We start from the raw sequence: 24,695 nt of genomic DNA, 5'->3' as shown, positions 1-24,695 counted from the left end.
ACACCCCAGTCTACATATTACACCCCAGTCTACATATTACAACACTCTACATATTACACCAGTCTACATATTACACCAGTCTACATATGACACCCCAGTCTACATATTACACCCCAGTCTACATATTACAACACTCTATTACAACACTCTATATTACACCAGTCTACATATTACACCAGTCTACATATATACCCGTCTACATATTACACCAGTCTACATATTTACACCCCAGTCTACATATTACACCCCAGTCTACATATTACACACCAGTCTACATATTACACCAGTCTACATATTACACCAGTCTACATATTACACCCCAGTCTACATATTACATCAGTCTACATATGACACCCCAGTCTACATATGACACCCCAGTCTACATATTACACCCCAGTCTACATATTACACCAGTCTACATATGACACCCCAGTCTACATATTACACCCCAGTCTACATATTACACCCCAGTCTACATATTACACCACTCTACATATTACAGCAGTCTACATATTGCACAAGTCTACATATTACACCCCAATCTACATATTACACCCCAGTCTATATATTACACCCCAGTCTACATATTACACCAGTCTACATATTACACCCAGTCTACATATTACACCCCAGTCTACATATTACACCAGTCTACATATTACACCAGTCTACATATTACACCCCAGTCTACATATTACACCAGTCTACATATGACACCCCAGTCTACATATTACACCCCAGTCTACATATTACACCAGTCTACACATGACACCCCAGTCTACATATTACACCACTCTACATATTACACCAGTCTACATATTACAGCAGTCTACATATTGCACCAGTCTACATGTTACACCCCAGTCTACATATTACACCAGTCTACATATTACACCCCAGTCTACATATTACACCCCAGTCTACATATTACACCAGTCTACATATTACACCCCAGTCTACATATTACACCCCAGTCTACATATTACACACCAGTCTACATATTACACCAGTCTACATATTACACCAGTCTATATTACACTCCAGTCTACATATAACAGCAGTCTACATATGACACCCCAGTCTACATATTACACCAGTCTACATATTACACCAGTCTACATATTACACTCCAGTCTACATATTACACCAGTCTACATTTTACACCCCAGTCTACATATTACACCCCAGTCTACATATTACACCAGTCTACATATTACACCAGTCTACATATTACACCAGTCTACATATTACACCCCAGTCTACATATTACACCAGTCTACATTTTACACCCCAGTCTACATATTACACCAGTCTACATTTTACACCCCAGTCTACATATTACACCACAGTCTACATATTACACCCCAGTCTACATATTACACCAGAATACATATGACACCCCAGTCTACATATTACACCCCAGTCTACATATTACACCCCAGTCTACATATTACACAGGTCTACATATTACACCAGTCTACATATTACACCAGTCTACATATTACACCCCAATCTACATATTACACCAGTCTACATTTTACACCCCAGTCTACATATTACACCAGTCTACATATTACACCACAGTCTACATATTACACCCCAGTCTACATATTACACCAGAATACATATGACACCCCAGTCTACATATTACACACCAGTCTACATATTACACCAGTCTACATATTACACACCAGTCTACATATTACACACCAGTCTACATATTACACCCCAGTCTACATATTACACCAGTCTACATATTACACCAGTCTACATATTACACCCCAGTCTACATATTACACCCCAGTCTACATATTACACCCATATTACAGTCTACATATGACACCCCAGTCTACATATTACACCCCAGTCTACATATTACATCAGTCTACATATGACACCCCAGTCTACATATGACACCCCAGTCTACATATTACACCCCAGTCTACATATTACATCAGTCTACATATGACACCCCAGTCTACATATTACACCCCAGTCTACATATTACACCGGTCTACATATTACACCACTCTACATATTACAGCAGTCTACATATTGCACAAGTCTACATATTACACCCCAATCTACATATTACACCCCAGTCTATATATTACACCCCAGTCTACATATTACACCAGTCTACATATTACACACCAGTCTACATATTACACCCCAGTCTACATATTACACCAGTCTACATATTACACCAGTCTACATATTACACCCCAGTCTACATATTACACCAGTCTACATATTACACCCCAGTCTACATATTACACCAGTCTACACATGACACCCCAGTCTACATATTACACCCCAGTCTACATATTACACCACTCTACATATTACACCAGTCTACATATTACAGCAGTCTACATATTGCACCAGTCTACATATTACACCCCAGTCTACATATTACACCAGTCTACATATGACACCCCAGTCTACATATTACACCCCAGTCTACATATTACACCAGTCTACATATGACACCCCAGTCTACATATTACACCCCAGTCTACATATTACAACACTCTACATATTACACCAGTCTACATATTACACCAGTCTACATATGACACCCCAGTCTACATATTACACCCCAGTCTACATATTACACTCTACATATTACTCTACATATTACACCAGTCTAGTCATATATACCCGTCTACATATTACACCAGTCTACATATTACACCCCAGTCTACATATTACACCCCAGTCTACATATTACACCCCAGTCTACATATTACACCAGTCTACATATTACACCAGTCACACCAGTCTACATATTGCACATCCAGTCTACATATAACATATTACACCAGTCTACATATACACCCCAGTCTACATATTACACCCCAGTCTACATATTACACCAGTCTACATATTACACCCCAGTCTACATATTACACCAGTCTACATATTACACCCCAGTCTACATATTACACCCCAGTCTACATATTACACCAGTCTACATATTACACCAGTCTACATATTACAGCAGTCTACATATTGCACCAGTCTACATATTACACCCCAGTCTACATATTACACCAGTCTACATATGACACCCCAGTCTACATATTACACCCCAGTCTACATATTACACCAGTCTACATATGACACCCCAGTCTACATATTACACCCCAGTCTACATATTACAACACTCTACATATTACACCAGTCTACATATTACACCAGTCTACATATGACACCCCAGTCTACATATTACACCCCAGTCTACATATTACAACACTCTACATATTACCACCAGTCTACATATTACACCAGTCTACATATTACACCCCAGTCTACATATTACACCAGTCTACATATTACACCCCAGTCTACATATTACACCCCAGTCTACATATTACACCCCAGTCTACATATTACACCAGTCTACATATTACACCAGTCTACATATTACACCCCAGTCTACATATTACATCAGTCTACATATGACACCCCAGTCTACATATTACACCAGACACCCCAGTCTACATATTACATATTACACCCAGTCTACATATTACATCAGTCTACATATACACCCCAGTCTACATATTACACCCCAGTCTACATATTACACCAGTCTACATATTACACCACTCTACATATTACAGCAGTCTACATATTGCACAAGTCTACATATTACACCCCAATCTACATATTACACCCCAGTCTATATATTACACCCCAGTCTACATATTACACCAGTCTACATATTACACACCAGTCTACATATTACACCCCAGTCTACATATTACACCAGTCTACATATTACACCAGTCTACATATTACACCCCAGTCTACATATTACACCAGTCTACATATGACACCCCAGTCTACATATTACACCCCAGTCTACATATTACACCAGTCTACATATGACACCCCAGTCTACATATTACACCACTCTACATATTACACCAGTCTACATATTACAGCAGTCTACATATTGCACCAGTCTACATATTACACCCCAGTCTACATATTACACCAGTCTACATATTACACCCCAGTCTACATATTACACCCCAGTCTACATATTACACCAGTCTACATATTACACCCCAGTCTACATATTACACCCCAGTCTACATATTACACCCCAGTCTACATATTACACCAGTCTACATATTACACCAGTCTACATATTACACTCCAGTCTACATATTATATAACAGCAGTCTACATATGACACCCCAGTCTACATATTACACCAGTCTACATATTACACCAGTCTACATATTACACTCCAGTCTACATATTACACCAGTCTACATTTTACACCCCAGTCTACATATTACACCCCAGTCTACATATTACACCAGTCTACATATTACACCAGTCTACATATTACACCAGTCTACATATTACACCCCAGTCTACATATTACACCAGTCTACATTTTACACCCCAGTCTACATATTACACCCCAGTCTACATATTACACCCCAGTCTACATATTACACCACAGTCTACATATTACACCCCAGTCTACATATTACACCAGAATACATATGACACCCCAGTCTACATATTACACCCCAGTCTACATATTACACCCCAGTCTACATATTACACAGGTCTACATATTACACCAGTCTACATATTACACCAGTCTACATATTACACCCCAATCTACATATTACACCAGTCTACATTTTACACCCCAGTCTACATATTACACCAGTCTACATATTACACCACAGTCTACATATTACACCCCAGTCTACATATTACACCCCAGTCTACATATGACACCCTACAGTCTACATATTACACCCCAGTCTACATATTACATCAGTCTACATATGACACCCCAGTCTACATATGACACCCCAGTCTACATATTACACCCCAGTCTACATATTACATCAGTCTACATATGACACCCCAGTCTACATATTACACCCCAGTCTACATATTACACCGGTCTACATATTACACCACTCTACATATTACAGCAGTCTACATATTGCACCAGTCTACATATTACACCCCAATCTACATATTACACCCCAGTCTATATATTACACCCCAGTCTACATATTACACCAGTCTACATATTACACACCAGTCTACATATTACACCCAGTCTACATATTACACCAGTCTACATATTACACCAGTCTACATATTACACCAGTCTACATATTACACCAGTCTATTACATATTACACCCCAGTCTACATATTACACCAGTCTACACATTACACCCCAGTCTACATATTACACCCCAGTCTACATATTACACCACTCTACATATTACACCAGTCTACATATTACAGCAGTCTACATATTACACCAGTCTACATATTACACCCCAGTCTACATATTACACCAGTCTACATATTACACCCTACATATTACACCCCAGTCTACATATTACACCAGTCTACATATTACACCAGTCTACATATGACACCCCCAGTCTACATATTACACCCTACATATTACACCCCAGTCTACATATTACAACACTCTACATATTACACCAGTCTATTACATATTACACCCCAGTCTACATATTACACCCCAGTCTACATATTACACCCCAGTCTACATATTACAACACTCTACATATTACACCAGTCTACATATTACACCAGTCTACATATATACCCGTCTACATATTACACCAGTCTACATGTTACACCCCAGTCTACATATTACACCCCAGTCTACATATTACACACCAGTCTACATATTACACCAGTCTACATATTACACCAGTCTACATATTGCACTCCAGTCTACATATAACAGCAGTCTACATATGACACCCCAGTCTACATATTACACCAGTCTACATATTACACTCCAGTCTACATATTACACCAGTCTACATTTTACACCCCAGTCTACATATTACACCCCAGTCTACAGATTACACCAGTCTACATATTACACCAGTCTACATATTACACCCCAGTCTACATATTACACCAGTCTACATTTTACACCCCAGTCTACATATTACACCAGTCTACATTTTACACCCCAGTCTACATATTACACCACCGTCTACATATTACACCCCAGTCTACATATTACACCAGAATACATATGACACCCCAGTCTACATATTACACCCCAGTCTACATATTACACCCCAGTCTACATATTACACCGGTCTACATATTACACCAGTCTACATATTACACCAGTCTACATATTACACCCCAATCTACATATTACACCAGTCTACATTTTACACCCCAGTCTACATATTACACCAGTCTACATATTACACCACAGTCTACATATTACACCCCAGTCTACATATTACACCAGAATACATATGACACCCCAGTCTACATATTACACACCAGTCTACATATTACACCAGTCTACATATTACACACCAGTCTACATATTACACCAGTCTACATATTACACACCAGTCTACATATTACACACCAGTCTACATATTACACCAGTCTACATATTACACCAGTCTACATATTACACCCCAGTCTACATATTACACCCCAGTCTACATATTACACCCCAGTCTACATATGACACCCCAGTCTACATATTACACCCCAGTCTACATATTACATCAGTCTACATATGACACCCCAGTCTACATATGACACCCCAGTCTACATATTACACCCCAGTCTACATATTACATCAGTCTACATATGACACCCCAGTCTACATATTACACCCCAGTCTACATATTACACCGGTCTACATATTACACCACTCTACATATTACAGCAGTCTACATATTGCACAAGTCTACATATTACACCCCAATCTACATATTACACCCCAGTCTATATATTACACCCCAGTCTACATATTACACCAGTCTACATATTACACACCAGTCTACATATTACACCCCAGTCTACATATTACACCAGTCTACATATTACACCAGTCTACATATTACACCCCAGTCTACATATTACACCAGTCTACATATGACACCCCAGTCTACATATTACACCCCAGTCTACATATTACACCAGTCTACACATGACACCCCAGTCTACATATTACACCCCAGTCTACATATTACACCACTCTACATATTACACCAGTCTACATATTACAGCAGTCTACATATTGCACCAGTCTACATATTACACCCCAGTCTAGATATTACACCAGTCTACATATGACACCCCAGTCTACATATTACACCCCAGTCTACATATTACACCAGTCTACATATGACACCCCAGTCTACATATTACACCCCAGTCTACATATTACAACACTCTACATATTACACCAGTCTACATATTACAGCAGTCTACATATTGCACCAGTCTACATATTACACCCCAATCTACATATTACACCCCAGTCTATATATTACACCCCAGTCTATATATTACACCCCAGTCTACATATTACACCAGTCTACATATTACACCCCAGTCTATATATTACACCAGTCTACATATTACTCCCCAGTCTACATATTACACCCCAGTCTACATATTACACCAGTCTACATATTACACTCCAGTCTACATATTACACCCCAGTTTACATGTTACATCATCTCAATCCCTCATTCTCGTTTTCTGTTTGTAGACTGTTTGTACTGAGGGAGATGTCCCTCAGTGCAGTACAATTAAGTTCTGTTCAGTTTTGTTCAGATCAGTTCTGTTCTGAAGGGAGTGAAAGGGAGAGACAGAAAGAATGTGTAAGCTGCGATGTGATCAGTAGGTATGAGTGTTAGAATATCAGCCCCCCTTTTCTTTCCTATTGACTTCAGTATCATCCAACACCTCCTCTCCCTGTTTCAGTATCAACCAACACCTCCTCTCCCTGCTTCTGTATCAACCAACACCTCCTCTCCCTGCTTCAGTATCAACCAACACCTCCTCTCCCTGCTTCTGTATCAACCAACACCTCCTCTCCCTGCTTCAGTATCAACCAACACCTCCTTTCCCTGCTTCAGTATCAACCAACACCTCCTCTCCCTGCTTCAGTATCATCCAACACCTCCTCTCCCTGCTTCTGTATCAACCAACACCTCCTCTCCCTGCTTCAGTATCAACCAACACCTCCTCTCCCTGCTTCAGTATCAACCAACACCTCCTCTCCCTGCTTCAGTATCAACCAACACCTCCTCTCCCTGCTTCTGTATCAACCAACACCTCCTCTCCCTGCTTCAGTATCAACCAACACCTCCTCTCCCTGCTTCTGTATCAACCAACACCTCCTCTCCCTGCTTCAGTATCAACCAACACCTCCTCTCCCTGCTTCAGTATCAACCAACACCTCCTCTCCCTGCTTCTGTATCAACCAACACCTCCTCTCCCTGCTTCAGTATCAACCAACACCTCCTCTCCCTGCTTCAGAATCAACCAACACCTCCTCTCCCTGCTTCAGAATCAACCAACACCTCCTCTCCCTGCTTCTGATGGAGATTTTTTATATGTCTTCTCCTTAGTGGTTAGCACACACACACTTACACACACACACACACACACACACACACACACACTTACACACACGCTTGCAGTCTCGCACTACACACACGCTGGCACCAGTTATCCAGTTTCTCTGACGATGTGCTCCAGTTGCCTAGGAACAGGCTGTGATGTCATAGTGGATGTGTAGTTCTGATGGAAGTGGAGATAGTTAAGTGGCTTAGGCCAAGGCTTGCATATTATTACCCACTCTATGTTTACACACACACACACACACACACACACACACACACACACACACACACACACACACACACACACACACACACACACACATGCATACACACACACACACACAGACACACACACATACGCATACACAGACACACACACGCACACACGTGGTGCTTTGGTGGCAAAGTAAATACAATATAGCAAGTAAAACACTGGAATGGTTGATTTGCAGTGGAAGAATGTGCAAAGTAGAAATAATAATAATGGGGTGCAAAGGAGCAAAATAAATAAATAAATAAAATACAGGAATGTGTAGGGAAAGAGGTAGTTGTTTGGGCTAAATTGATTAATTTAATTAATAAATTGTAGGTGGGTGCAGTAATGAGGGGTCTTAATAAACCTGAGAGGCAGACAGGGATCGCTGTGCCAAATAAGCAATGGGAACGATGAGTGTTGTCACTGAATGTTTCTTCTCGCCTGCTGATTCAGACGAGTCATGGGCGAGCTGGAGGGAACTGATCACAGTTCTGTCACTGTGTGTCTCCACAGGTATAGTCTCCACAGTTAGTGTCTCCACAGTTAGTGTCTCCACAGTTAGTGTCTCCACAGTTAGTGTCTCCACAGTTAGTGTCTCCACAGTTAGTGTCTCCACAGTTAGTGTCTCCACAGTTAGTGTCTCCACAGTTAGTGTCTCCACAGTTAGTGTCTCCACAGTTAGTGTCTCCACAGTTAGTGTCTCCACAGTTAGTGTCTCCACAGTTAGTGTCTCCACAGTTAGTGTCTCCACAGTTAGTGTCTCCACAGTTAGTGTCTCCACAGTTAGTGTCTCCACAGTTAGTGTCTCCACAGTTAGTGTCTCCACAGTTAGTGTCTCCACAGTTAGTGTCTCCACAGTTAGTGTGTCTCCACAGGTTTATCTCTCAGGAGGTCTTCACCTTCACCAGTTGAACTTTTCCTTGTCTCATTGTTTATCTCCTTTTGCTTCTTTCTGCTCTGAAGCTCAACTCCACATATCATACAACATTTAGCTAGATAAGACTCCTGTTAGGTCTTCTATCCACCCTAGATAAGACTCCTGTTAGGTCATCTATCCACCCTAGATAAGACTCCTGTTAGGTCTTCTATCCACCCTAGATAAGACTCCTGTCAGGTCTTCTATCCACCCTAGATAAGACTCCTGTCAGGTCTTCTATCCACCCTAGATAAGACTGCTGTCAGGTCTTCTATCCACCCTAGATAAGACTCCTGTTAGGTCTTCTATCCACCCTAGATAAGACTCCTGTTAGGTCTTCTATCCACCCTAGATAAGACTCCTGTCAGGTCTTCTATCCACCCTAGATAAGACTCCTGTCAGGTCTTCTATCCACCCTAGATAAGACTCCTGTTAGGTATTCTATCCACCCTTGATAAGACTCCTGTCAGGTCTTCTATCCACCCTAGATAAGACTCCTGTTAGGTCTTCTATCCACCCTAGATAAGACTCCTGTTAGGCCTTGTATCCACCCTAGATAAGACTCCTGTTAGGTCTTCCCTCCACCCTAGATAAGACTCCTGTTAGGTCTTCTATCCACCCTAGATAAGACTCCTGTTAGGCCTTCTATCCACCCTAGATACGTATCCTGTTAGGTATTCTATCCACCCTAGATAAGACTCCTGTTAGGCCTTCTATCCACCCTAGATACGTATCCTGTTAGGTATTCTATCCACCCTAGATAAGACTCCTGTTAGGTCTTCTATCCACCCTAGATAAGACTCCTGTCAGGTCTTCTATCCACCCTAGATAAGACTCCTGTCAGGTCTTCTATCCACCCTAGATAAGACTCCTGTTAGGTCTTCTATCCACCCTAGATAAGACTCCTGCCAGGTCTTCTATCCACCCTAGATAAGACTCCTGTTAGGTCTTCTATCCACCCTAGATAAGACTCCTGTTAGGTCTTCTATCCACCCTAGATAAGACTCCTGTCAGGTCTTCTATCCACCCTAGATAAGACTCCTGTCAGGTATTCTATCCACCCTAGATAAGACTCCTGTTATGCCTTCTATCCACCCTAGATAAGACTCCCGTTAGGCCTTCTATCCACCCTAGATACGTATCCTGTTAGGTCTTCTATCCACCCTAGATACGACTCCTGTCAGGTCTTCTATCCACCCTAGATAAGACTCATGTTAGGTATTCCATCCACCCTAGATAAGACTCCTGTTAGGTCTTCTATCCACCATAGATAAGACTTCTGTTAGGTCTTCTATCCACCCTAGATAAGACTCCTGTCAGTTCTTCTATCCACCCTAGATAAGACTCCTGTCAGGTCTTCTATCCACCCTAGATAAGACTCCTTTTAGGTCTTCTATCCACCCTAGATAAGACTCCTGTTTTCTATCCACCCTAGATAAGACTCTGTCAGGTATTCTATCCACCCTAGATAAGACTCCTGTTATGCCTTCTATCCACCCTAGATAAGACTCTGTTAGGCCTTCTATCCACCCTAGATACGTATCCTGTTATCCACCCTAGATAAGACTCCACCCTAGATACGACTCCTGTCAGGTCTTCTATCCACCCTAGATAAGACTCATGTTAGGTATTCCATCCACCCTAGATAAGACTCCTGTTAGGTCTTCTATCCACAACAGATAAGACTTCTGTTAGGTCTTCTATCCACCCTAGATAAGACTCCTGTCAGGTCTTCTATCCACCCTAGATAAGACTCCTGTTAGGTCTTCTATCCACCCTAGATAAGACTCCTTTTAGGTCTTCTATCCACCCTAGATAAGACTCCATTTCTGTTTCTGTTTGTCACCATCTCTATCGTTGTCTCTCTTTCTCTCTCTCTCTCTCTCTCTCTCTCTCTCTCTCTCTCTCTCTCTCTCTTTCCTTCCCGGAATCTTGCTCTTCTTAAACAACAACCTCCACAACATCAGTAGTGTTTAACTAATCAAGAACGGTCTACCCAATCTTTTTACAATCACAGGCTGTTAATTAGACGTAATGACCTTTCCCAGCAGACCTTGTGTTGATCACTGTTATTAAACCGTCTGTCTGTCTGTCTGTCTGTCTGTCTGTCTGTCTGTCTGTCTGTCTGTCTGTCTGTCTGTCTGTCTGTCTGTCTGTCTGTCTGTCTGTCTGTCTGTCTGTCTGTCTGTCTGTCTGTCTGTCTGTCTGTCTGTCTGTCTCAGATACTGTGAGGGTGAAGATGTGCAGAATAATGAATCTATTCATGGCTAGGACTGAGTTTGTCATTAATATTTCCAGAGGTGAGCTGAGGTAGTGTGATTGTTTTGTACACTGAGTTGAAGACTATTTTACCCTGAGTCAATCAATCAATCAAATTTAACTATGAAGCCCTTCTTAAATCAGCTAATATCTCAAAGTGCTGTACAGAAACCCAGCCTGAAACCCCAAACAGCAAGCAATGCAGGTGTAGAAGCACGGTGTCAGTAACCACCTAGCTACCAGAACCCAGTCAGTAACCACCTAGCTACCAGAACCCAGTCAGTAACCACCTAGCTAACAGAGACCAGTCAGTAACCATCTAGCTACCAGAACCCAGTCAGTAACCACCTAGCTACCAGAACCCAGTCAGTAACCACCTAGCTACCAGAACCCAGTCAGTAACCACCTAGCTACCAGAACCCAGTAACCACGTAGTAACCACCTAGCTACCAGAACCCAGTCAGTAACCACCTAGCTACCAGAACCCAGTCAGTAACCACCTAGCTACCAGAACCCAGTCAGTAACCACCTAGCTACCAGAACCCAGTCAGTAACCACCTAGCTACCAGAACCCAGTCAGTAACCACCTAGCTACCAGAACCCAGTCAGTAACCACCTAGCTACCAGAACCCAGTCAGTAACCACCTAGCTACCAGAACCCAGTCAGTAACCACCTAGCTACCAGAACCCAGTCAGTAACCACCTAGCTACCAGAACCCAGTCAGTAACCACCTAGCTACCAGAACCCAGTCAGTAACCACCTAGCTACCAGAACCCAGTCAGTAACCACCTAGCTACCAGAACCCAGTCAGTAACCACCTAGCTACCAGAACCCAGTCAGTAACCACCTAGCTACCAGAGCCCAGTCAGTAACCACCTAGCTACCAGAACCCAGTCAGTAACCACCTAGCTACCAGAACCCAGTCAGTAACCACCTAGCTACCAGAACCCAGTCAGTAACCACCTAGCTACCAGAACCCAGTCAGTAACCACCTCCCCAGCTAACCAGAACCCAGTCAGTAACCACCTAGCTACCAGAACCCAGTCAGTAACCACCTAGCTACCAGAACCCAGTCAGTAACCACCTAGCTACCAGAACCCAGTCAGTAACCACCTAGCTACCAGAGCCCAGTCAGTAACCATCTAGCTACCAGAGCCCAGTCAGAGCCCAGTCAACAACCACCTAGCTACCAGAACCCAGTCAGTAACCACCTAGGACAGGGATTGGCAACTGGAGGCCGCCGATGCAGTTCAGATTCTAGATGATGGAATCTGAGAGAGAATGAATCTTTCTGAAAAGACAGTTCAGATAGGTCCTCTAGAGCTAGAGTTTGTGCCCTATGCCTTATAACAGTGCACTACTTTCAGGCCCTATTTCTTTCCATGTGGCTCTGGCTAAAACTGTTGCACACTGTCCAGGCTGTTATTTCACCCTGTTGCCCCCTGTTGTCTCTGAAGAGTGTGATGAGCACAGTAACTGTAGTGGATGGAGAAGGCCTATTCTCTGTCTGGGATTTCTCTCTATCTCACTCCCCCATCTCTCTCTCTCGCTCTCTCTCTCTCTCTCCCTCTCCCTCTTTCTCTCTCTCTCTTCCTCACCCATCTCTCTCCCCCATCTCTCTCTCTCTCCTCTTCCTCCCCCATCTCTCTCCCCCACCTCTCTCTCTCTCCTCCCCCCCATCTCTCTCCCCCATCTCTCTCTCTCTCTCTCCTCCCCCATCTCTCTCCCCCTCCACCTGTCTCTCTCTTTATATCGGTGGGTGTTGTGTAATTCAACTGGGTTTCCTGAATGATTGACACCAGAACACCCAGATCTAATTCGGATGATCTGGGTGTCGTTCTGAGGTAGCAGTGTGTTGAGGTGACGACCGCCGCCCACGAAGGGTCGCAGCGTCACCGAGGCAACCACCATTTCACAGCCTTCTCTGTGTGTGTGTGTGTGTGGTTAACTCATAGTTTCCTGATTTCAAAGGTGAAATAAACAATTAAAATGAATAGTAAACATTACACACACAAAAGTTCCAAATTAATAAAGACATTTCAAATGCCATATTATATCTATGTACAGTGTTGTAATGATGTGCAAATAGTTAAAGTACAAAAGGGAAAATAAATCAACAGAAATATGGGTTGCAACAGGTCACAAATCTTGCTGCTGTGATGGCACACTGTGGAATTTCTCTAACCCTCCAGTCTGTATATGACCTCTAACCCTCCAGTCTGTATATGACCTCTAACACTCCAGTCTGTATTTGACCTCTAACCCCCCAGTCTGTATATGACCTCTAACCCTCCAGTCTGTATATAACCTCTAACCCTCCAGTCTGTATATGACCTCTAACCCTCCAGTCTGTATTTGACCTCTCACCCTGAAATCTGTATATGACCTCTAACCATCCAGTCTGTATATGACCTCTAACCCTCTAGTCTGTATATGACCTCTAACCCTCCAGTCTGTATATGACCTCTAACCCTCTAGTCTGTATATGACCTCTAACCCTCCAGTCTGTATATGACCTCTAACCCCCCGGTCTGTATATGACCTATAACCCTCCAGTCTGTATTTGACCTCTAACCCCCCGGTCGGTATATGACCTCTAACCCCCTGGTCTGTATATGACCTCTAGCCCTCCAGTCTGTATTTGACCTCTAACACTCCAGTCTCTGTGTATGACCTCTAACCCTCCAGTCTCTGTGTGTTCCTCCAGGTGACATGTCTCCAAGACTTCTTCGGTGACGAGGACATCTTCGTAGCGTGTGGACCGGAGAAATACCGTTACCAAGACGACTTCCAGCTGGAAGAGAGCGGTGAGATACGCTACTTCCTGTGTGTGTGTGTGTGTATCCTGTCTCTGTCTCTCTGTTAGCCTGCTTTCTCTTATCAACCCAGTCTGTGTCTGTCTATATGGAAAGTTCCCAGGACCTGAGTGGTTATGTTGCCCTTAATCTCTCCATCTACTCATCTCCTCATCTACTCATCTCCTCATCTCTCCATCTCCTCATCTCTCCATCTACTCATCTTCCATCTCTCCATTTCTCCATCTACTCATCTGCTCATCTTCCATCTCTCCATCTACTCATCTCTCCATCTCTCCATCTGTGCATCTACTCATCTCTCTAGCTACTCATCTTCCTCCTCTCCATCTACGCATCTACTCATCTCTCTAGCTACTCATCTTCCATCTCTCCATCTACTCATCTCTCCATCTACTCATCTCTCTAGCTACTCATCTTCCTCCTCTCCATCTACTCATCTTCCATCTACTCATCTCTCTAGCTACTCATCTTCCTCCTCTCCATCTACTCATCTGCCCATCTCTCCCTCTGCCCATCTGCCCATCTCTCCATCTCTCCATTTCTCCATCTACTCATCTGCTCATCTTCCATCTCTCCATCTACTCATCTCTCCATCTCTCCATCTACGCATCTACTCATCTCTCTAGCTACTCATCTTCCATCTCTCCATCTACTCATCTCTCCATCTACTCATCTCTCCATCTACTCATCTCTCCATCTACTCATCTCTCTAGCTACTCATCTTCCATCTCTCCATCTACTCATCTCTCCATTTACTCATCTCTTCATCTCTCCATCTATCTCTCTTCATCTACTCATCCTCCCTCCCCCTTCCCTCCCTCCCTCCCTCCCTCCCTCCCTCCCTCCCTCCCTCCCTCCCTCCCTCCCTCCCTCCCTCCCTCCCTCCCTCCCTCCCTCCCTCCCTGAACAGTAAACATTACACTCACAGAAGTTCCAAAAGAATAAAGACATTACAAATGTCATATTATATATATATATACAGTGTTGTAACGATGTGCAAATAGTTAATGTTCAAAAGGGAAAATAAATAAGCATAAATATGGGTTGTATTTACAATGGTGTTTGTTCTTCACTGGTTGCAATTTTCTTGTGGCAACAGGTCACAAATATTGCTGCTGTGATGTCACACTGTGGTACTTCACCCAGTAGATATGTGAGTTTATCGAAATCGGGTTTGTTTTTTAATTCTTTGTGGATCTGTGTAATCTGAGGGAAATATGTGTCTCTAATATGGTCATACATTGGGCAGGAGGTTAGGAAGTGCAGCTCAGTTTCCACCTCATTTTGTGGGCAGTGAGCACATTGCCTGTCTTCTCTTGAGAGCCAGGTCTGCCTATGGTGGCTTTTCTCAATAGCAATGCTATGCTCACTGAGTCTGTACATAGTCAAAGCTTCCCTTAAGTTTGGGTCAGTCACAGTGGTTAGGTTTTCTGCCACTGTGTACTCTCGGTTCACGGCCTAATAGCATTCTAGTTTGCTCTGTTTTTTTGTTAATTCTTTCCAATGTATCAAGTAATTATATTTTTCTTTTCTCATGATTTGGTTGGGTCTAATTGTGTTGCAGTCCTGGGGCTCTGTAGGGTCTGCTTGTGTTTGCGAACAGAGCCCCAGGACCAACTTGCTTAGGGGACTCTTCTCCAGGTTCATCTCTCCGTAGGTGATGGCTTTGTTATGGAAGGTTCGGGAATCGCTTCCTTTTAGGTGGTTGTAGAATTTAACGTCTCTTTTCTGGATTTTGATAATTAGCGGGTATCGGCCTAATTCTGCTCTACATGCATTATTTGGTGTTCTATGTTGCACGCGTAGGATTTTTTTGCAGAATTCTGCGTGCAGTCTCAATTTGGTGTTTGGCCCATTTTGTGAAGTCTTGGTTGGTGAGCGGACCCCAGATCTCACAACCATAAAGGGTAATGGGCTCTATGACTGATTCAAGATTTTTTAGCCAGATCCTAGTTGATGTGTTGAATTTTATGTTCCTTTTGATGGCATAGGAGGCCTTTCTTGCTTTGTCTCTCAGATCGTACACAGCTTTGTGGAAGTTACCTGTGGCGCTGATGTTTAGGCCAAGGTATGTATCGTTTTTTGTGTGCTCTAGGGCAACGGTGTCTAGATGGAATTTGTATTTGTGGTTCTGGAGACTGGACCTTTTTTGGAACACCATTATTTTGGTCTTACTGAGATTTACTGTCAGGGCCCAGGTCTGCAGCAAACAGTAGACATTTGACTTCAGATTCTAGTAGGGTGAGGCCGGGTGCTGCAGACTGTTCCTGTGCATTCACCAATTCACTGATATAAACCCTCACCAATTTGTTGATGTATGTGTTGAAGAGGGTGGGGCTTAAGCTGCATCCCTGTCTCACCCCACAGCAATGTGGGAAGAAATGTGTGTGTTTTTTGCCTATTCTGACCACACACTTGTTGTTTGTGTACATGGATTTTATAATGTTGTAAGTTTTTCCCCCAACACTACTTTCCATCAATTTGTATAGTTGACCCTCATGCCAAATTGAGTCGAAGGCTCTTGAGAAGACTTTGCATTTGGTTTGTTTGTTTGTCAATTAGGGTGTGCAGGGTGAAGACGTGGTCTGTTGTACGATAATTTGGTAAAAAGCCAATTTGACATTTGCTCAGTACATTGTTTTCACTGAGGAAATGTACGGAACTGCTGTTAATGATAATGCAGAGGATTTTCCCAAGGTTGCTTTTGACGCAGATCCCCCGGTAGTTATTGGGGTCAAATTTGTCTCCACTTTTGTGGAATGGGGTGATCAGTCCTTGGTTCCAAATATTGGGGAAGATGCCAGAGTTAAAGATGATGTTAAAGAGTTTTAGTATAGCCAATTGGAATTTGTCGTCAGTATATTTTATAATGTCATTGAGGATACCATCAACACCACAGGCCTTTTTGGGTTGGAGGGTTTTTATTTTGTCCTGTAGTTCATTCAAGGTAATTAGAGAATCCAGTGGGTTCTGGTCGTCTTTAATAGTTGATTCTAAGATCAAGTATATGTTTCTCTCTCTCTCTCTCTGTCTCTCTCTGTCTCTCTCTCTCTCTCTCTCTCTCTCTCTCTCTGTCTCTCTCTCTCTCTCCCTCTCTCTCTCACTCTCTCTCTCTCTCTCTCTCTCTCTCTCTCTTCTCTCTCTCTCTCTGGCTCTCTCTCTCTGTCTGTCTCTGTCTGTCTGTCTCTCTCTCTCTCTGTCTCGCTCCCTCTCTCTCTCTGTCTCTCTCTCTCTCTCCCCCTCTCTCTGTCTCTCTCTCTCCCTCTCTCTCTCTCTCTCTCTCTCTCTCTCTCTGTCTCTCTCTCTCTCTCTGTCTCTCTCCCTCTGTCTCTCTCTCTGTCTCTCTGTCTCTCTCTCTCTGTCTCTCTCTCTCTCTCTCTGTCTCTCTCTCGGTCTCTCTCTCTGTCTCTCTCTCTCTCTCTCTCTGGCTCTCTCTCCCTCTCTCTCTCTCTCTCTCCCTCTCTCTCTCTCCCTCTCTCTCTCTCTCTCTCTCTCTCTGGCTCTCTCTCTCTGTCTCTCTCTCTCTCTCTCTCTCTCTCTAAGGTAATTGGAGAATCCAGTGGTTTCTAGTCGTCTTCTAAGATTTGTATTTGATCATGTTTATGTTTTTGCTGTTTATTCATTGTTATAGAGCCAAAAAGATTGGAGAAGTGGTTTACCCATACCCATCTCCATTTTGGATAGATAATTCTTTGTGTTGTTTGTATTGTTTTCCAATTTTCCCAGAAATGGTTAGAGTCTGTGAATTCTTCAATTACATTGAGCTGATTTCTGACATGCTGTTCCTTCTTTTTCCGTAGTGTATTTCTGTATTGTTTTAGTGATTCACCATAGTGAAGGCGTAGACTCAGGTTTTCTGGGTCTCTATGTTTTTGGTTGGACAGGTTTCTCAATTTCTTTCTTAGATTTTTGCATTCTTCATCAAACCATTTGTCATTGTTATTCATTTTATTCATTCATTCTACTGCCAAATTTATGTAACGGATGTGAAACGGCTAGCTTAGTTAGCGGTGGTGCTGATGTAACGGATGTGAAACGGCTAGTTTAGTTAGCGTTGGTGCTGATGTAACGGATGTGAAACGGCTAGCTTAGTTAGCGGTGGTGCTGATGTAACGGATGTGAAACGGCTAGCTTAGTTAGCGGTGGTGCTGATGTAACGGATGTGAAACGGCTAGTTTAGTTAGCGTTGGTGCTGATGTAACGGATGTGAAACGGCTAGTTTAGTTAGCGGTGGTGCTGATGTAACGGATGTGAAACGGCTAGCTTAGTTAGCGGTGGTGCTGATGTAACGGATGTGAAACGGCTAGCTTAGTTAGCGTTGGTTCGCGCTAAATAGCGTTTCAATCGGTGACGTCACTTGCTCTGAGACCTTGAAGTAGTGGTTCCCCTTGCTCTGCAAGGGCCGTGACTTTTGTGGAGCGATGGGTAACGATGCTTCGTGGGTGACTGTTGTTGATGTGTGCAGAGGGTCCCTGGTTCGCGCCCGGGTCGGGGCGAGGGGACAGATTAAAGTTATACTGTTACATTTACACCTTCACTATTACAGTGTAATGTTTTGTCCTGGAAGGATTTAATTTGTTGTTGCCTAATAGTTTTTTGGTTGGTGTCCACACTACTTTCCTTCCACCTATAGCATTTCTTAATATTACTCAGTTCATTTGGCTTTGATGCCTCATGATTGAGTATTGCTCTGTTCAAGTAGACTGTGATTTTGCTGTGGTCTGATAGGGGTGTCAGTGGGCTGACTGTGAAAGCTCTGTGAGACTCTGGGTTGAGGTCAGTGATAAATTAGTCTACAGTACTACTGCCAAGAGATGATATATAGGTGTACCTACCACAGGAGCCCCCTCGAAGCCTACCGTTGACTATGTACATACCCAGCGTGCGACAGAGCTGCAGGAGTTGTGACCTGTTTTTGTTGGTTATGTTGTCATAGTTGTGCCTAGGGGGCATATTTGGGAGGGAATGCTGTCACCTGCAGGCAGATGTTTGTCCCGCTGTGGGCTGAGGGTGTCAGGTTTTTGTCTGGTTCTGGCATTTAGGTTGCCACAGACTAGTACATGTCCCTGGGCCTGGAAATGATTGATTTCCCCCTCCAGGATGGAGAAGCTGTCTTCATTAAAGTATGGGGATTCGAGTGGGGGGGATATAGGTAGCACACAGGAGGACATTTTTCTCTGTTAGGATGATTTCCTTTTCAATTTCTAGCCAAATGTAGAATGTTCCTGTTTTGATTAATTTAATGGAGTGAGTTAGGTCTGCTCTATAGCAAATTAGCATACCCCCTGAGTCCCTTCCCTGTTTCACCACTGGTAGTGTGGTGGATGGGACTACCAGCTCTCTTTAACATAGATGGAAACCAGTGGGTTCGTCTCCTCTATACCACCCACCTGGTAGTGTGGTGGATGGGACTCCCAGCTCTCTGTAACATAGATGGAAACCAGTGGACTCATCTCCTCTATACCACCCACCTGGTAGTGTGGTGGATGGGACTACCAGCTCTCTTTAACATAGATGGAAACCAGTGGGTTCGTCTCCTCTATACCACCCACCTGATAGTTTGGTGGATGGGACTACCAGCTCTCTGTAACATAGATGGAAACCAGTGGGTTCGTCTCCTCTATACCACCCACCTGATAGTTTGGTGGATGGGACTACCAGCTCTCTGTAACCTAAAGGGTAACCAGTGGGTCCATCTCCTCTATAACATGACTATACCTGGTAGTGTGGTGGATGGGACTACCAGCTCTCTGTAACCTTAGAGGGCAACCAGTGGGTCCATCTCCTCTATACCACCCACCTGGTAGTTTGGTGGATGGGACTACCAGCTCTCTGTAACCTTAGAGGGCAACCAGTGGGTCCATCTCCTCTATACCACCCACCTGGTAGTTTGGTGGATGGGACTACCAGCTCTCTGTAACCTAGAGGGCAACCAGTGGGTCCATCTCCTCTATACCACCCACCTGGTAGTTTGGTGGATGGGACTACCAGCTCTCTGTAACCTAGAGGACAACTAGCAGGTCCGTCTCCTCTATACCACCCACCTGGTAGTTTGGTGGATGGGACTACCAGCTCTCTGTAACCTAGAGGGCAACCAGTGGGTCCATCTCCTCTATACCACACATCTGGTAGTTTGGTGGATGGGACTACCAGCTCTCTGTAACCTAGAGGACAACTAGCAGGTCCGTCTCCTCTATACCACCCACCTGGTAGTTTGGTGGATGGGACTACCAGCTCTCTGTAACCTAGAGGACAACTAGCACCTCACCTATACCACCCACCTGGTAGTTTGGTGGATGGGACTACCAGCTCTCTGTAACCTAGGGGCAACCAGTGGGTCCATCTCCTCTATACCACACACCTGGTAGTTTGGTGGATGGGACTACCAGCTCTCTGTAACCTAGAGGACAACTAGCAGGTCCGTCTCCTCTATACCACCCACCTGGTAGTTTGGTGGATGGGACTACCAGCTCTCTGTAACCTAGAGGACAACTAGCAGGTACGTCTCCTCTATACCACCCACCTGGTAGTTTGGTGGATGGGACTACCAGCTCTCTGTAACCTAGAGGGCAACCAGTGGGTCCATCTCCTCTATACCACACATCTGGTAGTTTGGTGGATGGGACTACCAGCTCTCTGTAACCTAGAGGACAACTAGCAGGTCCGTCTCCTCTATACCACCCACCTGGTAGTTTGGTGGATGGGACTACCAGCTTTCTGTAACCTAGAGGACAACTAGCAGGTCCGTCTCCTCTATACCACCCACCTGGTAGTTTGGTGGATGGGACTACCAGCTCTCTGTAACCTAGAGGACAACTAGCAGGTCCGTCTCCTCTATACCACCCACCTGGTAGTTTGGTGGATGGGACTACCAGCTCTCTGTAACCTAGAGGGCAACCAGTGGGTCCATCTCCTCTATACCACACACCTGGTAGTTTGGTGGATGGGACTACCAGCTCTCTGTAACCTAGAGGACAACTAGCAGGTCCGTCTCCTCTATACCACCCACCTGGTAGTTTGGTGGATGGGACTACCAGCTCTCTGTAACCTAGAGGACAACTAGCAGGTCCGTCTCCTCTATACCACCCACCTGGTAGTTTGGTGGATGGGACTACCAGCTCTCTGTAACCTAGAGGGCAACCAGTGGGTCCATCTCCTCAACCATGTTTTCTTTTAGGATGATATCGTCTGTATTTCTGATTTCTTTGGTGAAGTCCGGGTTCCTGCTCTTTAGGCCAAAGGCAGATGACCTCAGACCTTGGAAATTCCAGGATGAGATAGTGAAGGCTTTGTGTTCCATAAAGTGTCCAATGTTGTTGGTCATGTGGTTTGGCCAGTACGTGTGAGCAGAGCCTGCTGAGCATCTGGTACATGGGGTTTGGGCATGGTTGACTTGGGGGGGGGTGTTGATTGATTGGGCTGGGGATGTGGATGCGGCTGGCGGTGCTGTGGTCTGGATGTAGGTCCTCTCGGCATGGAGCCTATATGTGTAGGTCCAGGGGGGTGGTATCTTGCAGGTCTGAGAGAGTGTCTCGCTGGGCTATCAGGGTGGCTGACAGGGGGGGTGGTCAGAGGGGGTGAGGTCACCTGGGCTTGGGGTTCTTCATTTGTCTGTTCTGCTGTGATGTCGATGTTGTCGGGAGCTGAGGTGGGCTGTTCTGCTGTCTTCTCTGTGGGGGTGGCCAGGTCTCTAATGGGTTGTTCTCTGTCACACGCCGTCCCCCTCACCTTCTCCTCCAGCAGTCTGATACTCTCCTCTAGTGCTCTGTTCTTCTCCTGCTATCATGACACAAGGCGAGACCCAGATGCAGACACAGGAGGCAGCTGGTTGGAGTCTTACAATGTTTATTAATCAAAAAGGAGTAGGCAAGAGAATGGTCATGGACAGGCAAAAGGTCAAAACCAGATCAGAGTCCAGGAGGTACCGAGTGGCAGACAGGCAGAAAGGTCAGGCAGACTCGGGGTCAGGACAGGCAGAATGGTCAGGCAGACTCGGGGTCAGGACAGGCAGAACGGTCAGGCAGGCAGGCGGGTACAGAGTCCAGAAACAGGCAAGGGTCAAAACCTGGAGGACTAGAAAAAGGAGAATAGCAAAAAGCAGGAGAATGGGGGAAAAACGCTGGTTGACTTGGAAAAACATACAAGACAAACTGGTACAGAGAGACATGAAACAGAGAGATAAATACACTGGCACAGAGAGACAGGAAACACAGTGATAAATACACTGGGACAGGGAGACAGGAAACACAGGGATAAATACACTGGTACAGAGAGACAGGAAACACAGGGATAAATACACTGGCACAGAGAGACAGGAAACACAGGGATAAATACACTGTCACAGAGAGACAGGAAACACAGGGATTTAATACACTGGCACAGAGAGACAGGAAACACAGGGATAAATACACTGGCACAGAGAGACAGGAAACACAGGGATAAATACACTGGTACAGAGAGACAGGAAACACAGGGATAAATACACTGGTACAGAGAGACAGGAAACACAGGGATTTAATACACTGGTACAGAGAGACAGGAAACACAGGGATAAATACACTGGTACAGAGAGACAGGAAACACAGGGATAAATACACTGGTACAGAGAGACAGGAAACACAGGGATAAATACACTGTCACAGAGAGACAGGAAACACAGGGATAAATAAACTGTCACAGAGAGACAGGAAACACAGGGATAAATACACTGGTACAGAGAGACAGGAAACACAGGGATAAATACACTGGCACAGAGAGACAGGAAACACAGTGATAAATACACTGGCACAGAGAGACAGGAAACACAGGGATAAATACACTGTCACAGAGAGACAGGAAACACAGGGATAAATACACTGGGACAGAGAGACAGGAAACACAGAGATAAATACACTGGTACAGAGAGACAGGAAACACAGGGATAAATACACTGGCACAGAGAGACAGGAAACACAGGGATAAATACACTGGTACAGAGAGACAGGAAACACAGGGATAAATACACTGGTACAGAGAGACAGGAAACACAGGGATAAATACACTGGCACAGAGAGACAGGAAACACAGGGATAAATACACTGGTACAGAGAGACAGGAAACACAGGGATAAATACACTGTCACAGAGAGACAGGAAACACAGGGATAAATACACTGTCACAGAGAGACAGGAAACACAGGGATAAATACACTGGCACAGAGAGACAGGAAACACAGGGATAAATACACTGGCACAGAGAGACAGGAAACACAGGGATAAATACACTGGCACAGAGAGACAGGAAACACAGGGATAAATACACTGTCACAGAGAGACAGGAAACACAGGGATAAATACACTGGGACAGAGAGACAGGAAACACAGAGATAAATACACTGGTACAGAGAGACAGGAAACACAGGGATAAATACACTGGCACAGAGAGACAGGAAACACAGGGATAAATACACTGGCACAGAGAGACAGGAAACACAGGGATAAATACACTGGGACAGAGAGACAGGAAACACAGGGATAAATACACTGGTACAGAGAGACAGGAAACACAGGGATAAATACACTGGCACAGAGAGACAGGAAACACAGGGATAAATACACTGTCACAGAGAGACAGGAAACACAGGGATAAATACACTGGTACAGAGAGACAGGAAACACAGGGATAAATACACTGTCACAGAGAGACAGGAAACACAGGGATAAATACACTGGTACAGAGAGACAGGAAACACAGGGATAAATACGCTGGCACAGAGAGACAGGAAACACAGGGATAAATACACTGGTACAGAGAGACAGGAAACACAGGGATAAATACACTGGTACAGAGAGACAGGAAACACAGGGATAAATACACTGGTACAGAGAGACAGGAAACACAGGGATAAATACACTGGTACAGAGAGACAGGAAACACAGGGATAAATACACTGGTACAGAGAGACAGGAAACACAGGGATAAATACACTGGCACAGAGAGACAGGAAACACAGGGATAAATACACTGGTACAGAGAGA

The 24,695-nt window shown here is 44.2% G+C and overlaps 1 protein-coding gene across 7 annotated transcripts in view; it reads left to right on the top strand.

Annotated features, from left to right (window-relative positions):
- Nucleotides 1-24,695, top strand: part of LOC112247942 (serine/threonine-protein kinase DCLK1-like) — a 149,203-nt gene that overhangs the window by 58,394 nt on the left and 66,114 nt on the right. For all 7 annotated transcript variants that reach the window (XR_006080384.1, XR_006080385.1, XR_006080383.1 and 4 more), the window contains exon 3: nucleotides 14,571-14,670. Coding sequence is in view for 3 of the 7 variants with exons in the window: in XM_042309209.1 (XP_042165143.1) it covers nucleotides 14,571-14,670 (100 nt within the window). In the remaining 4 variants the exon portion in view is untranslated. The remainder of the gene's footprint in view (nucleotides 1-14,570; nucleotides 14,671-24,695) is intronic.

The sequence above is a fragment of the Oncorhynchus tshawytscha genome, linkage group LG30 (assembly GCF_018296145.1).
Source record: "Oncorhynchus tshawytscha isolate Ot180627B linkage group LG30, Otsh_v2.0, whole genome shotgun sequence".
Lineage (NCBI taxonomy): Eukaryota > Metazoa > Chordata > Actinopteri > Salmoniformes > Salmonidae > Oncorhynchus > Oncorhynchus tshawytscha.
Note: the sequence above shows the minus strand (reverse complement) of the source record. Positions and strands in the feature narration are given on the sequence as shown.